This window comes from Jaculus jaculus, chromosome 1 (assembly GCF_020740685.1).
Source record: "Jaculus jaculus isolate mJacJac1 chromosome 1, mJacJac1.mat.Y.cur, whole genome shotgun sequence".
NCBI classification, from domain to species: Eukaryota; Metazoa; Chordata; class Mammalia; order Rodentia; family Dipodidae; genus Jaculus; species Jaculus jaculus.
The window spans coordinates 42,479,419-42,495,795 of NC_059102.1; the positions used below are offsets into that span (position 1 = coordinate 42,479,419).

Consider the following 16,377-nt stretch of genomic DNA (forward strand, 5'->3'; position numbering starts at 1 on the left):
CTCCTCTCCCTACACCCTGGATACATGTGTTGGCCCCGCATCCCACTGGGCCAGGCCCTGCCCACTTGCTGGTCTTATCCACTGCCAGTGCTGTAGTGAGCGCTTTTCCATGATGGGTTGGATGAAATCTTTTCAGGGAACTTTCTAGAGGCAGAGGCTCAACATGTGATCAAAATGTACATACTTCCTGATGGTGAAGCAGAATAGGATGGAGTTTGGGGCATTGAGCGTCAGGTAGGACCTGAGGGAGAGTTACCTCTCCTTTTTACCTACATCGAGGGTAGATTATCCCACCTTTCAGTGGTGCATGGAGCATGATCCTACAGGGGACAAGCAGTCAGGGACATGTGACAGAAGCAGCATGGGTTTCCCAGCTCTTCAGAGCCAAGCCCTTTGAGCCCTGAAAAGAAGAACCTTTCTGGACTATGAAAAATGAAACACAGAGCCTGGGAGGCAGAGCAATGACCCCCACCCCAAAGTGCTTATTTGTAAGTACAAGGACCTGAATTCAATCCCCAAAACCCATTTAAAGATGCTAGGCATGCTAACATGTGCTTGTAATCCCAGTGTGGGATAGGCAGAAACAGGTGGATCCCTGGGGCCCGCTGGTCAGCCAGTCTAGAATGACTGCCAGGCTACAGGCCAATGAGAGACCCTGTCTCAAAAAAAAAAAAAAATGTGGAGGGTGTTCTTAAGAAATAATACCTGAAATTTCCCTTGGCCTCCACATATGTGTGCACGGCATGCACAGGCAGGCATGCGCATACACACACACACACACACACACACACACACACACAAGATAATAATCAAAACAAGAAAAACAATGACCCTCTCTCAGATTTCTTGAGGACTAGGCCAGAAGAACTTGGGAGTTACTAGGTATGAAAGCATTTTTCTTGGCTAATATTGTCTGAGCTAAGGCAGAAACTAGTAGTGGGAACTTGAAAGACCCCTTTGTGGTCCTCTGTTTACCTAAGGTTAGTGCAAGGGATCCGAGGCTCTTAGCTGGAACATTTTTGAGCAGAGGTAATGCCCTAGTGATGAAATTAAGGGCTGGCCTACAACACTAGGCTTTAGGAGGATAACCCAAGTGGGCTGCATGCCTCTTCAGGGGGAAGATTAATCTTTCCCTAACCCCAGAGGTGGGATCAAAAGTCCCAGTGATTGCAACATGGTAGGAAACCTCCTGTTTGGGAATGGCCTGGGACAGACTTTTTATCACTCAGTTGGTGGCCTTGAGACCTCCTGGAGAGCCCAGTGGCCTTCCATATGTGTGGAGCGGAATAATGAGGCCCACCAACAGGCCAGTCACAGCCAGTGGAATGTGGAGGCCTGGGCCTTGATTCTGTGTCCATGGGTCAGAGGTAAGAGTTTCAGGGTCCATTGATTGAGATCATTTGATTTATCCATGTCTCTTGTCATTTTAGGAACATTTCTGGAGTATTGACCAAACAGAATTCCGAGTCCCACCCCGACTGATCATTCAGATATGGGACAATGACAAGTTTTCTCTGGATGACTACTTGGGTAAGACTTACATTTGAGAATTTTCCTTTAAAACTACACTTGGAATTAGCGAGATCAATTAAAACTTGGAAGCAATTATTTAAATTCCTAAAACTTATAATTAAGGTGGGGTCATGCTCGTTGCCTGCCTGCCCCCTGGTCTGTGCCCCCTGATGGTAAAGGTCCCCCTGTTCGTGGGCCCTGCACACTCTCAGGGCCTCCTTATTCTGGGTCCACATTGGTTTACAAAGGAGAGTGGAGAACAAAGGAAAGTGGAGAAGACAAAAAGAGGAATGTGGGGCTGGAGAGATGGCTTAGCAAGCACTCGCCTGTGAAGCCTAAGGACCCTGGTTTGAGGCTCGATTCCCCAGGACCCATGTTAGCCAGATGCACAAGGGGGCGCACGTGTCTGGAGTTCGTTTGCAGTGGCTGGAGGCCCTGCGCAACCATTCTCTCTCTCTCTCTCTCTCTCTCTCTCTCTCTCTCTCTCTCTCTCTCTGTCTCCCTCTTTCTTTCTGTCTGTGGCTCTCAAATAAATAAATAAAAATAAGCAAAATTTTTTTTAAAAAAAACGAAACAAACAAACAAACAAAAAAAGATGAATGTGATCTAGTGTGCACCAGGTCTGGAGCTCAGTTGGGTAGAGTGCTTTCCTGGCACACACAAAGCCTGGGCTCTATCCCCAGCACCACTTAAACCAGGAATGGTGTCATGTGCCTATAGTTCTAACATTCAGGAGGTAGAACCAGGAAGATCAGGAGTTTAAGGTCATCCTTGACTGCAGAGTGAGTTTGAGGCCAGCCTGAGCTACATGAAACCTTGCCTCAATTTAGAAAACCACAACAAAAAATCCCCTCAAATCCTGTTTTCCCTGGGATTGCCACAGTCCTGCCACCACTTGCAAACAAACAAGGCCCCTTGGTCCATTTCCTTCCTTCTTCCTGTCTCCCTCCTCCCCTTCCCCGGGTCCTAACAGTCCCTCCAGCCATTTGTCTCCGCCCTGGGCCCGCCCTCCTCGGGCCTAAAGGCACGCTTTAGACGCCCGCTACTCTCTTTCTTGTGTTGCGCCCCCTCCCGCTTCCTAACTCCAGGCTCTCCCTGGAGTGCTTGCTCTCCTGAAGCCCCCGCCCCCCTTCACCCCTGTGGCCTATGCACTGTCACCTCAGGTGAAGGTGGACTTCCATCACCTCTCAGCACAATATGGCTCCTAAGCCACAAAAGGCAGACAGAGCCACAAGAAAGGCTTCTAGCAGTTGTCCTGATCCAACGTTGCATCAGCTCCTGGCTTGGCACTCCAATTACTATAACTGAAATCAAGGCAAGGTCAGCACATCTTCCCTGACCTCCTATCTGTCCTGCCCAGTCTCCTCCTTTCTCCAGCTCCCTGGTAAAAGTGCCCAGAGTCCTCCGCGGCTCTCCTGCCTCCTTTTCTCCACACCCAGCGGCCACCCAGTCCTCACAGCACGGCCAGCTGAGTCACTCGTGCACGCCTTTCCCTCCTCCCGCAAGCTCTGGCACTTGCCACAGCCTCCTTCCAACGCAGCCTGTGTGCAGGGAGCTGGTCAGTCCCTTCCTGTCATCTTGCTCCCAGGGGCCCCTCTTGACAGGAGAGAAGCTGGCTAAAGCCTTTTCCCATCCCCTTACCCTTCACAGAATCCAATTAATTCTTTTGACTTAGTTGGTGCTTAATACGGGTAGAACCAATAAATTGGTACACAAGTATGCTAACCTATAGAGCACGTGGGTAGAAACTTCTAGAATATTAGAGGGTTTCTGTTGCAGTTGGATTCGGACTGCTGGCAGAAATCACCCACCCAAGAGCAGCTTTTGCAAAAATAAAGGATTTATTTTGGCTTATTTGGGGAAGCTCCATATGGCAGGGGGAAATGATGGCATGAGCAGAGGGTGGACATCACCCCCTGGCCAACATAAGGTGGACAATAGCAAAAGGAGAGTGTGCCAAACACTACCAAGGGGACACTGGCTATAATACTCATGAGCCCGCCCCCAACAATATACCGCCTTCAGGAGGATTCAATTCCCAAATCCCCATCAGCTGGGAACCTGGCATTCAGAACACCTAAGTTTATGGGGAACACCTGAATCAAACTATCACAGTTACCCTTTAGAATTCAAATCTAATAGTCTAACAACAAATTAGGAAAATATATTTTAATAGCTACTGGTCCAGTCACCAAAAGTAAACATAAGACTAAAACAGCCCCCCTCCTCAAAACAAAATATTAATAAGCTGAGGTAAACATGTTTGTGGATACAGGAAATGCAGAAAGGGCTGAAGACAGTGTCAGCTGGAGGATTGTTTACAGAGAATCTTGTTCAGTTAATCCATACATTTGAACCCCAAGCCATCACCATTTTTATAACACGAAGGGTTCACAGAAGTTTTTCCCAGCCCAAATGACACTTCACACTGGTGGTGATGAAGGTTCTAAAGAGTTAATGCCTCCTACCACAAAACGGAAAATGTGCTTCTCCAGACTCCTGATCGCAGCTGGGGTTCTCAGTTTCTGGTGAAGAGTCTTTTATGTTCCTTGAGGGTCCTGTTTCTGAGGTCACTCTAGGAGAGAGCTGAGTGGGATGTTCCCAGGAGCAAAATGATCTTTTTTTAAAAAAAAATATTTTATTTACTTGAAGAGAGAAAGAGAGAGAGAGGGAGAGAGAGAGAGAGAGACGGAGAGAATGGGTGCGCCAGGGCCTTCAGCCACTGCAAATGTGCTCCAGACACATGTGCTATCTTTGTGCATCTGGCTTTATGTAAGTGCTGGGGAATCAAACCAGGCTCCTTTGGCTTTGCAGACAACTGCCTTAACTGCTAAGCCATCTATCCAGCCCTCCACCTTTTTGTAAGTAACGACCTTTGTGTTCAGGGTAGCTTAGGACCAAAATGACTACATTTCAAATACAAGGAAGGGCCTCGAGTTTGGTGGAACTTTTTTTGTCAATAAAAGTCTATTTTTCTGAATTTATAGAACTCAGTTTATGTTCATGTCTTTGAGAAAGAAAGCATTAGACACCAGTAAGCTGAGCAGTGGACAGCTATTTCTTCTGCCATTTTCCATCCTATCTGGAAAGAATTTAAATGGCCTCCTGCCCTACCACACCCATCACCTGTTCACAGTCACTGTCTGCGTCTCCCGGACAAGAACATTACATTTACCCGAGAGCAATGGCTGAGCCACATGAAGCTCATTTGGACTTCATCTTGTCTCTTTGGCTAGGTTTCCTGGAACTTGACTTGCATCACACCATCCTTCCTGCCAAGTCATCAGAGAAATGCAATTTGGATATGATTCCGGACCTCAAAGCCATGGACCCTCTGAAAGCCAAGACCGCTTCACTCTTTGAACAGAAGTCCATGAAAGGATGGTGGCCATGCTACGCAGACAAAGATGGCTGCCGTGTGCTGGCTGTATGCGTATTTCCAGTCTGGGGATTATTCATTCCTCTGACCTGTTAGGCTTATCTGTTAACAATAGATTTACTCCAGATAAGATAGGGAAGACTTAGGGTCAGGGAGATGACTCAGTGGATAAGAGCACTTTTGCAAAAGCAGGAGGGCATAAGAGACCTGAGACCACCTGAGTTCAATTCCCCAGCACCCACATATACAGCTGGGCATGGCCACGCATGCCTGTGACCCAGTCCTGAGGGGAACAGAGACTGGGGAAGTGCTGGGGCTCCCAGTCAGTGAGATATCCTGTCCCTAGGAAACAAGCAGATGAGCAATGGAAGGGGACCCCAGACACTCCCCTCGGGCCCCTGCGCCATGCACAAGGAACACGCGCATCTGAACGCTCCTGTGCATACACCACACACACTAGACACACTCGCTGGTTAAAAACAGTGTGTACGTGGGATGTGGCTGGGAGGAGCGAGGGGAAGGTAAGAGACACTGGACATGTATTTAGAGTGGAAAGATGGTGGGGAGGTCGTATTTCCTTAAGATGCGTCTTCTCAGATAAGGCAGTTTATGCTGGGCTTACAGATCAATTCAGTATAGAAAAAGGAACTTTGGTTTTGTTGTTGTTTTTTCCTTTTTTGTTTGTTTTTGTTTTTTTTCAAGTAGGGTCTCACTCTAGCTCAGGCTGAACTGGAATTCACTAAGTAGTCTCATGGTGGCCTCAAACTCTCAGCGATCCTCCTACCTCTGCCTACCAAGTGCTAGGATTAAAGGCATGCGCCACCACACCCAGCTTCAAGATACATTTTTTTTTTAATATTTTACTTTTATTTACTTGAGAGAGAGAGAGAGAGAGAGAGAGAGAATGGGCACACCAAGGCCTCCAGTCACTGAATCCAGCAAATGAATCCAGATGCACGTGCCCCCTTGTGCATCTGGCTTACGTGGGTCCTGGGGAGTCAAACCTGGTTCCTTTGGCTTTGCAGGCAAGCGCCTTAATGACTAAGTCATCTCTCTAGCCCTCAAGATACATTTTTTTAATTATTTTTATTTATTTATTCAAAAGTGACAGAGAGATAAAGAGGCAGATAGGGACAGAGAGAGAATGGGCGCGCCAGGGCTTCCAGCCACTGCAAAGGAACTCCAGATGCGTGCGCCCCCTTGTGCATCTGGCTAACGTGGGTCCTGGGGAATTGAGCCTCGAACCAGGGTCCTTAGGCTTCACAGGCAAGCGCTTAACCGCTAAGCCATCTCTCCAGCCCTCAAGATACAGTTTTGATTATAAATAGTACTGCAGGTCATCATGCCGTGTCACAAATTCCACCTAATGCATTCTATATTGGTTATTAACATTTTGAATATCATTTGTGAACCAGGTAACAGGCTAAATGCCTTACATTCATAATCTCATAATCTCATTTTTTAAATTTTTTTATTATTTAGTTGAGAGCAACAGACACAGAGAGAAAGACAGAGAGAGAGAGAGAGAGAGAGAGAGAGAGAGAATGGGCGCGCCAGGCCTTCCAGCCTCTGCAAACCAACTCCAGACGCCTACGCCCCCTTGTGCATCTGGCTAACGTGGGACCTGGGGAACCGAGCCTCGAACCGGGGTCCTTAGGCTTCACAGGCCAGCGCTTAACCGCTAAGCCATCTCTCCAGCCCCTCATAATCTCATTTTTAAAAATGTATCAAGACATTAGTTGTGTACTAATGGAGCTCAGCATGTTTTATATGTGCGTGTGCTGTGTCCTGGTCCTGGTCATATTCAACTCCCTCTTCTCTCCCCCCCACATCCTCCCTAAGCTCCAGCAGTAATTAGTATTTGACTTTGGAGTAGGTTTTTTTTTTCTTCATCTTCGACATGTGAGAAGACATGCAGTTCTTATCTTTCTCACCTGGCTAACACAACCCAAGTTTCCATGTGCCCTCTACAGTCCCTCGCTCTCTCCATCCCAGCCCTAGAAAAAACAAAAACAAAAACCACCACCCCTGATCTGCTCTCTGTTGCTGTAGACTACTTCGCACATACTGTCTTACCTAATTCTGTGACAACCTCTGAAGTATACATTATCATCATTTTATACTTTCAAAGACAGGCTTGAACATCTCACAAAATCAGATGCCCAACTCCACCTGGCTCATAAGCAGAGGTGCTTGCCTGAGTTCTTCTGCCCAAGGGGACACCAGCTCTGAGGCTTCCCAAGGTGTGGGAGAAGGAGTAGGTCCTAGAAAGTCTGTTTCAAACATCAACAGACTGCAAAAGTGGGGCTGCTTTAGACCTTTCCTCAGCCTCCACATCTTCATCTGCACAGGAAGACAATAATAGCATCTTTCTAGGATGAGGGCTCTCTGCCGGTGAATCGTTCAGGAATCAGTCGGTTAGCAGAAAGACTGCATTCATTCCTTCATGCCTTCATTCACTGATGCAGCTAAGACACATCCAGTATCTAATGCGAGCTGGCATCTCTTAGAGCCTATGGACGTGTTAAATATTGTTCTTAGTAGTACAGAGGGGAGCCTGGGCCCATGTACAGTTCCAAAGGAAGGTGTGTGAGACACAGAGACTGATGTGGGAATGCTGTTGTGGTGGAGATGGTGCAGGGACAGAGGGAAGAGGGAAAGCAATTTGTCCTCTCAGTTTCCCACATGGAGTCGGTTCAGAAACACATGGAAAAGGAAACGTGAAGAAATCTCTTGAGGAAAATTTGAGGCAATCTAAGGATTGTTTTACAAGAATAAAAATCATTGCTTGGGGAATACTCCTTGGGTTGAAGTAAAAATATTTGTGAAACGTGATGTCATGTGTTTAACCTGTTCTGCTTTACTGAAGGGGAAAGTCGAGATGACATTGGAGGTCCTCAACGAGAAGGAGGCCGACGAGAGGCCAGCTGGGAAGGGGCGAGATGAACCCAACATGAACCCCAAGCTCGACCCACCGAAGTGAGAGGCCCTCTTTGTTCTCCACGTTGTCTGGTCCCCAAACACCTGCAGTCTGAAAGCCCCCCTTCCAATTGGCTTAATGGATTGGATTAGCTGTTAGCCTTCTAATTTTGTACTTGATAGTAGGATGTGGGGGGCGGGGGATGGAGAGGTTGGTGCTGTGCTCTCATTAACCATTCTTCTTCCCCAAGAAACCACAGTCCAGTGTCCTCAGCATCTTTAGGGAGCTGGGATGGGGACCTGGGTCATTGTCAGCCAACTCTAGAAGAATAAAAAAACAAATCCAAACAAAACAAATTCTACCTGAAAGTAGGTTCCTGGAGACTGGAAGGCAGGGAAGGGCTTGGTAGAGTTTGTTTTGAGTCATGTCTTTTTCCAGTGTTCTAAATGCTCTTCGTTCTCATTCAAACTATTGTGCTATGTGGTACATTGTGTGTCCCGGTGAGTGGCGGAGGTAATAGCATCTCTCACATTGCAGCCGGCCGGAGACGTCCTTCCTCTGGTTCACCAACCCGTGCAAGACCATGCGCTTCATCGTGTGGCGCCGCTTCAAGTGGGTGATCGTGGGGCTGCTGCTGCTGCTCATTCTGCTGCTCTTCGTCGCTGTGCTCCTGTACTCGCTGCCGGTAGGAGGCCAGGCCGCCCTCCCTCTCCTCCCTGTGCCTGCACGCCCACCCGGGACCCGCCCGGCCCGCTGCTCACCACCACCCACGTAGCAGCTGTGGTGCTGAAACCTTTACACTTCCCGGGGGGGGGGGGGGGGGATTGTGTGCATGTGCCCATGTGCACGGGTGCATCTTGCACACGTGTGCGTGTCTCTAGGGAGGCCAGAGGACGCACCGTGAACATCCTTCTCAGGAACACCATCCTGTGTGTGTGTGTGTGGTTTGCACGTGTACATGTATGTATGTATGTAGGCATGCGCATGTGTAGGTGCATTGCCCGTGAGTGCGTGCGGAGGCCAGAGGTTGATGTCTTCACCTTTATTGATGGAGGCTGGCCCTCTCACTTGAGACCAGAGCTCACCCACTTGGCTATTCTAGCCCGCCATCTCTGGCTCCTGGCCACTGGGACTGTAGGTGGCCACCACACCCACCCAGAGTTTACGTGGGGCTAGGGATCTGAACTCCAGCTTTCAGGCTTATATGAGAAGTGCTTTATAGGCTGAGCCATCTCTTAGCCTCCCATCGGAGTGTTTCATTGTTCTGGAACTCTCCAAGCAGCTCGACTGAATGGCCAGCAAGTCCCAGGGATCCTTCGGTCTCTACCTCCCCGTGCTGGCAATGCAAGCGTGTGTCACGACACCCAGCATTTTGACAGGTTTTGGGCATCAAATGTAGGTCTTCATGTTTTACTGACTAAGCCATCTCCCCAGCCTCTGCATTGAGAAATGTTAATGTGATGTGAACCTTAGGGTCTCATGAATGTCAGGTAGCCTTTAAAATCTGAAAAGGCTTTGGCTTCAGAACTCCCGAGAGAAAGCTCCCGAGCCTTTCTCAGTATCACCTGGGTTCTGGGCAGCCTTTCCAGTTGGACTCCCTGCCTTCATACTTTCTTGGGCCAGTCGCTGCTCCCAAACTGTACTCAACCCAAACTGGATAGCTGACTGTCCTAAACAGTCCTTGCCTTATCTAGCTTGCTGCCTTGGCCCACATTTTGTCTATCAGACTCTTACTCTCTATGGCCCATGTCACTTAAACTCCCTTCAATCATGTTAGTTACAACAAATGTCCGCATGGGGAGGGGGGTTGGCAATATGTATGTATGCTGGACCTTTAGTCCTCCATTCCAGGAATTGGTGGGGCATGTGTTTAGAATAGAGAGATGACAAAGCATGATTTCTGCCATTAACAGAAATAGTCTGGGGTCGGGGAGGCAGTAAAAGGACACAAATGCTGGCAGTGCGGGAGGCAATCTCGTACAGAGATGAGAACAAACTGCCATAGGCGCACTGCTGTGGGCATTTTCATGGGGGAGACCCCTGGGCTCAATATGGTGACTAGAGAGGGGTGGTCCAGGCAGAGGAAAGGATGAGCAGAGACAAGGTGAGTGACACTGGCTGCTACAGGAGGCCTTCAGAGGCCCTAATTCATTCTCACTATCGTATCGATCATTTGGTGTTCGGCAGCATAGCCATACAGCCACAATAGCAGTTTTGTGTCTCTGTATTCTTTCCCCTAGTATAATATTTCCAGCTTGTTGAATTAGATGAGATGCACAACGTTTTTTAGTAACAGATAGTACCTTTGGCTTGACTATTAAAAACTTCAGATAGCCATTTCTTCGTCACGGTTTAAATTCTATTGGTGCAGGCCAGTGGCTCTCAGTTTGAGGGAGAAGTATTGCCTAGTGACTTTGGAGAGAGCCTGTGGGACCTATTGGTTCTCAGCAGGTGGAGGCCAGGGTCGCTTCCAGTTGTCCCATAGTGCTCAGGACACGGCCCAACAAGAGGATCGTTGGTCCTAAATGCCAGAAGTGCCAAGACTGAGAAACCTGAACACATTCATGATCTAAACAATGTTTCTGTTTCCTTTCAGAACTATTTGTCAATGAAGATTGTGAGACCAAACGCATAATGAACGCAACACCTTTCTTTCAAGAGTCCCCCCAGCAAGCAAGAATCCTGCCTCACAAGTTCAAGTCTGACTTGGAGTCTGAGACTTCAGCAGGTGGTGTGTTACACTGCATTACCAAGACCCATCATTCTCCAGAGGGTCTAGACCCAGGAAAGTCAAGCTAACAAGCAACATTTTTTATCTTACCTTCTGATGCATTAAAAGCTTTATTTTCTATAGTTTTAACCATATCTGCCAGAGTATTTTTCAAGGTGGCTGGTTCCATTTTTTAAAAAAATAAAAACATCATCTTTTTATGTGTTTTTTCTATGATTCAAGTTTTGAAAATTGCTGAAGTGTAACTTGAAATGATCTGTATCTTAATGTCATATATTTCTTATTTGTAATCAAGATAAAAGACTATGCATTATAAAAGACAAAGTAATTAGTGATTCTTATTTATGTCTGCAAGCATTGTTGTGATATTTTATATGGATAAACTTCATGAGACACTATCCAATCTGTGTGATAAATGCAAATAAAGAGATCTCACCTGTTACACAGAGCAGTTTGTCGCTGGGAGAACAAGTTGGGTGGGAGGCAGCTTCTATTCCCCTGGTCTCAGAGGGCAGAATGCCACCACATGACATTTGCCTATTTCTCTTTCTAAGAGTGCTGACAATTTGTGACAAGTGAGGCTAACATAATAACTAAGAAAGCTAACCCTTATTAAAGTTACTTTATTCTTTTTTGTTTGTTTGTTTTGTTTTTAAAGGTAGGGTCTCACTCTAGCCAAGGCTGACCTGGAATTCACTATGTAGTCTCAAGGTGGCCTAGAATTAATTAATGGTGATTCTCCTACCTCTGCCTCCTGAGTGCTGGGATTAAAGGCAAAGGTATTTTATTATATGCATAGCAATAGGGCAAGTGCTTCATGTGTGTAAGCTCACTGACTCTTCAAGTTACCTCATAAATTAGGCAAATAACATTAACTCCACTTCACAATTTGAGAAATTGAGGAACAAAGGGGTTAGTTAAATAGCTTTTCCAAAGACAAGAAGCCAATAAATGATAAAACTGGAACTTAAACCCAGATAGTGGGTTCTTTCTGAAGATCTCTTAACCTGTAGTGCATCACCAGGAGCTCAAATGGCAGAATCGTGAGAGAAAGATGGAACACAATGTGACTCCAGGCCAAACCCAAAGGTAGCATGTCTTCTAGAAAACGTGAGAGTACTGGACTGTGAATACATATGAGAGACCCCAGTAAAATCAAGCAGCAGCCTACGACTGAGAGCATAAAGACAAGGTGCCATGATCATGGTGCATTTAGACAGATCCGCTGCAGAGGAGACTCGGGACCGCTGTTGAGGTGTCTCATGCTTTTGATATTGTCATTTCCTCCAGCGCTCTGTCAAAAAAAAAAAAAATCCCAGTAGTCAAAATGTGTTGTCATGACAGACATTGAGAGACAGCTTTGTCATCAGCTCTGCGGTCTGTACCCTCCTAGAGCGGGGAGTGGGGGCCAGCCTCCTGCACCGTCAAAGCCCCTGCTTGCCACGAAGTTCCACTCAATGTCACTTTCTCCTTGACACTCACTCCTGGGCCCCAGAGTGATTCTTCCATCTTGGTGTGTGGGGGGGAAAGGGGGTGGCAGGTAATTAATCCCACCTTTCTAGAGAAATATGTGTGTGCGCACATGCCTGTGTGAGTGTACTAGAAGATGAAAATATTTGCATCCTTTGACTCAGCACAATTGCAGTCCTGAATTCCAAGAAAATAATCAGAAAAAGCAACCACAAAAGGTCTATATACAAAATCCATGTTACAGTATGTTTTGCAATGGCACCATCTGTGAACAGCCTATGTGCTTGTATATAATATCATGATTGACTCTATGGTAAAAGCCTATATAAGAGTCAATAATGATGGGCTAGAGGGATGGCTTAGCAGTTAAGCGCTTGCCTGTGAAGCCTAAGGACCCTGGTTCAAGGCTCGATTCTCCAGGACCCACATTAGCCATAAGCATGGAGGGCGCACACATCTGGAGTTTGTTTGCAGTAGCTGAAAGCCCTGGCACATTCATTCTCTCTCTCTCTCCCCTCCCCATCTGCCTGTTTCTCTGTCACTCTCAAATAAATAAATAATAAAAAGAATCAGTAATGAAAAAAATCAATCTGGCTAATTTTGTTACTGTGGTTGGAAAATGTTGGGCTGGAGAGATGGCTTAGCGGTTAAGCGCTTGCCTGAGAAGCCTAAGGACCCTGGTTCGAGGCTCAATTCCCCAGGACCCACATTAGCCAGATGCACAAGGGGGTGCATGCATCTGGAGTTCGTTTGCAGTGGATGGAGGCCCTGGCGCGCCCATTCTCTGTCTCTCTCTCTCTCTCTCTGCCTCTTTCTCTCTCTGTCTGTCACTCTCAAATAAATAAATAAAAATATTTTTTAAAAAAATGCTGATATGTAGGGAATGAGAAGGGAAAACTTGGTGCAAATCTGCATAAAATAAAGTTGTGAATGCCCAAGTCCATCAAGGAGATGCATGAAGGTAGCAATTACGCAGCCTATGCAGTTGACATTTGCGTATACTGAACTAATCACTGACGGGACAGCACTGGAGCATCACGATTCTGTGTGGCAGGCCTCAGCCGAGTGTGGTGATCACTGCTGTCCTTTCTTTCAGCAGCTGACTGGCAGCTACAGCTCAGTCTCACAGCTGACTGGGGGGAATAAGGAACCGAAAATTCTGACAGGATCACATTTGGTTTCATTCACTGAGAGCAGGGTCGCACCTGTAAGATCTGTACTACAGAGTGTCATGGGGCAGCAGACCTGCCTTTTCCCCTGTGCCAGGCCTCAGGCTTACCTACCACTGAGCAGAAACAGTGCTGAGTGGATTTTGTATATAAAAGTGCCTTAGTGACACCAGAGGCCTGGCACATACTCAAGGAGTGGAAGTCTTGTATTTGCCTGGTTAAAGTCAGATGTTTCGGTTCCAAAGGTAGAACCAAAAGCTGCCTTCTCTTCCTGCTAACCACTGGAGATTTACACAGGGAACCAGCTCAGTAGGAGGAAAGCAGGTCAGGTTTAAGGCTATTTCTTAAGGCTCAGGTCACATGAAGGAGAATCCCAAGTTCAGGAGGCATGAAGAGAAGTCAAGTTTTGCTATTTTTGGTGGCATAGTGGGGACAAGAAGATGAGTGCCCTGTACCAGTAGACCCTCTATTATAGAGCTGAGTGAAGTCATCACAACTTTCATTAAGGTCAGCCAACTAGCCACAGGCTAGGCCCCCATATTGTACCCACACCCAAACAGTAACATCCTAACAGCACTACAGCCTCTTGATCAGACCTTAACTGAAGATCGACAGTTTTCATCTAATTTTGAAATAGTAGATATTTTAAATGACAGATTCTTGGAGGAGGAAAAAGCAGCTTCACAAAACAGCACTGTTCCAGGCTTTGATGTTATTTGGAGATCTTCACAATTGGCATGGTACTAGCAGGGACCGATCAGAAGCGACGTCTCAACGCAGCATGATGGATACGGGCTATTTCAAAGGCCACACCAGTAGGTGCAAGCTGCATATTAGCCCTCACCCCAGGGAGCCCTGCCAGCGCGCTCTCTCGGGCACCTCACTGAGAGAGCAGCCACTCCGTAGATGAGTGAGTGGCTGCAGGGAGAGGCTGTCCCTGCCTTGCCTTCCCCATCCTACCTGGGGTCACAGTAGCAGTGGAGCCCAGCCAGGAATGGAACCAGTCATGAGGAGCACTAAGCAGGGCTTTCTGGTTAGCACCTCTCCCCACACCCTCCCTCAGAAAAAGCTTCATCTTGTCAAAAGATAATGGTCCCTCAATTGAGGTTGTTAGCAGCCTAGTGACCTATAAATGATAGCTAAAAGCTGGAACTAATCAGAGTCTGGTCAGATTGTCCTTCACTGTGAATTAAATAACACTTAGTCCTAACTGGCTATAGCAAGTGCCACCATTACGGTGGAGCCTTCATTAGGAAAGTAAATCTCCATCAATGTCATGGGGGGGGGGGGATAGGGAACTGAAAACTCTGACAGGATAACACTTGATTTGGTTTTGTGCTCCCTTGCTTATTTTAGGGCTAGAAAATAAAATATGTCACCACGAGACCTTCATGTTGTTTTGAAGAGTTACTTAAACTGTGGACTGAGTCGTGAAACCCTTTCTTGGAGCAGAGGGGTGCTGAGTGCCTGGCCTTCCAGGAGCTGGCTGAGGGGTGTTTGCCCAAGGCCTGGAGTGACTCATGTCAGCTTGGAGCAGATGTTTGCACAGACACTAGAAAGTAAGAGGGCTTTTCAGAAATTGTCCCCACAGTCCCGAGAAGAGAGAGCCCAAAGTAAAATGTGTCTACTGTATGGAGGAGCAACAGCAGCAGCGATTTCAAACTTTTGAAAATGCTCTACAGTTTAAACATTTTATGCTAAAAAGCATGCTTGGCGAGCCTAAGCCATCAAGTGGCCCGGTCCATATTCACTCAGCCTCGCCAGGCAGATGAGGATTCCATTCAGCTTCGACCGCACGAGTTCACGATGGAGTCGACGCTATAAATAAATGAAGCCATCTTCGCAGCTGCAGGAGGCGAGCCTTCAGCGTCGAGTGAGAACTCCCTAATCTTCCTTGGGTGAAGCACGATGCGGTTCCCCGGAAGATCAAAGGAAGGCTGCTTTCCCCTCCGATATGCATCTGTGAAATGAAATGCCAGAGTTCACGAAGTTCAAGAAAAACACGAGAGAAGCAAGTAACTCAGACAAAACCTCCAGAGTGGGGGACATAATGGGAAACGCAGGCCCACCGTGTGTATGGACACACTGGCAATTCAGGGACAAGTCTGCAAGAGAGGCTCACTCCCAGTTTCCACCAATTGAATAAACTGAACAAGTAAAAAAAAAAAAAATCAGGATTTTTTTTTTTTTTTTTTGAGCAACCCCCTCACAGCATATTGAATGCTTCTCAGGGCAACCTGATTTTGCCAGCATTTATCTCAGCTTCTTAAAAAGGCTCTTTCAGCCCTTGACTAGTATTAATGTGCTGTGTGCATGTGTTTTCACACAGCCCTGGAGCCAAGGCTGTAATCCTCTCCTGCAATATTTCAGTGAAGGCCTGCCTGGGTAATTATTAGGAGGAGGAGCAGGGATATCCAGCTGGATCCAGATATCCAGATGTGGCACGGCAGCCTCAGCTGAGGTTGCACCTGGGTCAATGGGATAAACAAAATAAATGATGGAATCCTGTCAGAGCAGTAAGAGCAGGAGGCCCGGGGATTCCAGACGTCTGGAAGCCTGTGAGCTCACTCAGCTTGGTCACAACATAACCCTGTGACTTAGGGCATTTCTCCTGGGGAACACCATTTGCTCATTGTGAAAGTAAGCCATGAATTAATCTTGTCTGTCCCCATGCCGTTTCATGTTTCTATTCTCTGTAACCCAGTTTTCTCATATCAGATTGGTACGATCGAGCTGGGCATGATGGCTCTCGCCTGTCATCGCAGCATCCAGGAGGTTGAGGTAGGAGAAGCAGTGACTCAAGGCCAGCCAGGGCTACAGAGTGAGTTCCAGGTCAGCCTGGGCTAGAGTAAGACCCTGCCTTAAAAGAAACCCAAACCAAAGGATGGAGAAAAAAAAAAAAACAGGACAAGTCAGAGATTGTGATATAAAATATGCAAAGTTGTTTAGGACTGGGACAAATATCTTGATCTTTTGTTAATATCTTGTAGCTAGCATCCTAATCCTCATCATCATCACTAGAGAACAAGAACTACCAAACAGGCTGGCCAAAGTGAGATGTAATAAAAATCGATCCAAAACTAGGCCATAATGCTAGCACTCTGGAGGCCTGTGGTAGGATGTCAAAAACTGGAGGCCAACCTAGGCTACATAGTGAAACCTGTCTCAAAATAACAAGCAAAGTTGGGCAGAGTGG

At 47.0% G+C, this 16,377-nt stretch overlaps 1 protein-coding gene across 5 annotated transcripts in view; it reads left to right on the top strand.

Annotated features, from left to right (window-relative positions):
* Positions 1-10,984, top strand: part of Myof (myoferlin) — a 169,608-nt gene extending 158,624 nt beyond the window's left edge. For all 5 annotated transcript variants that reach the window (XM_045147019.1, XM_045147038.1, XM_045147046.1 and 2 more), the window contains 5 exons: positions 1,431-1,530; positions 4,749-4,939; positions 7,761-7,870; positions 8,349-8,496; positions 10,408-10,984. In XM_045147019.1, the coding sequence (XP_045002954.1) occupies positions 1,431-1,530; positions 4,749-4,939; positions 7,761-7,870; positions 8,349-8,496; positions 10,408-10,446 (588 nt within the window). In that variant the 3' untranslated portion in view covers positions 10,447-10,984. The remainder of the gene's footprint in view (positions 1-1,430; positions 1,531-4,748; positions 4,940-7,760; positions 7,871-8,348; positions 8,497-10,407) is intronic.
* Positions 10,985-16,377: the final 5,393 nt, after the last annotated feature.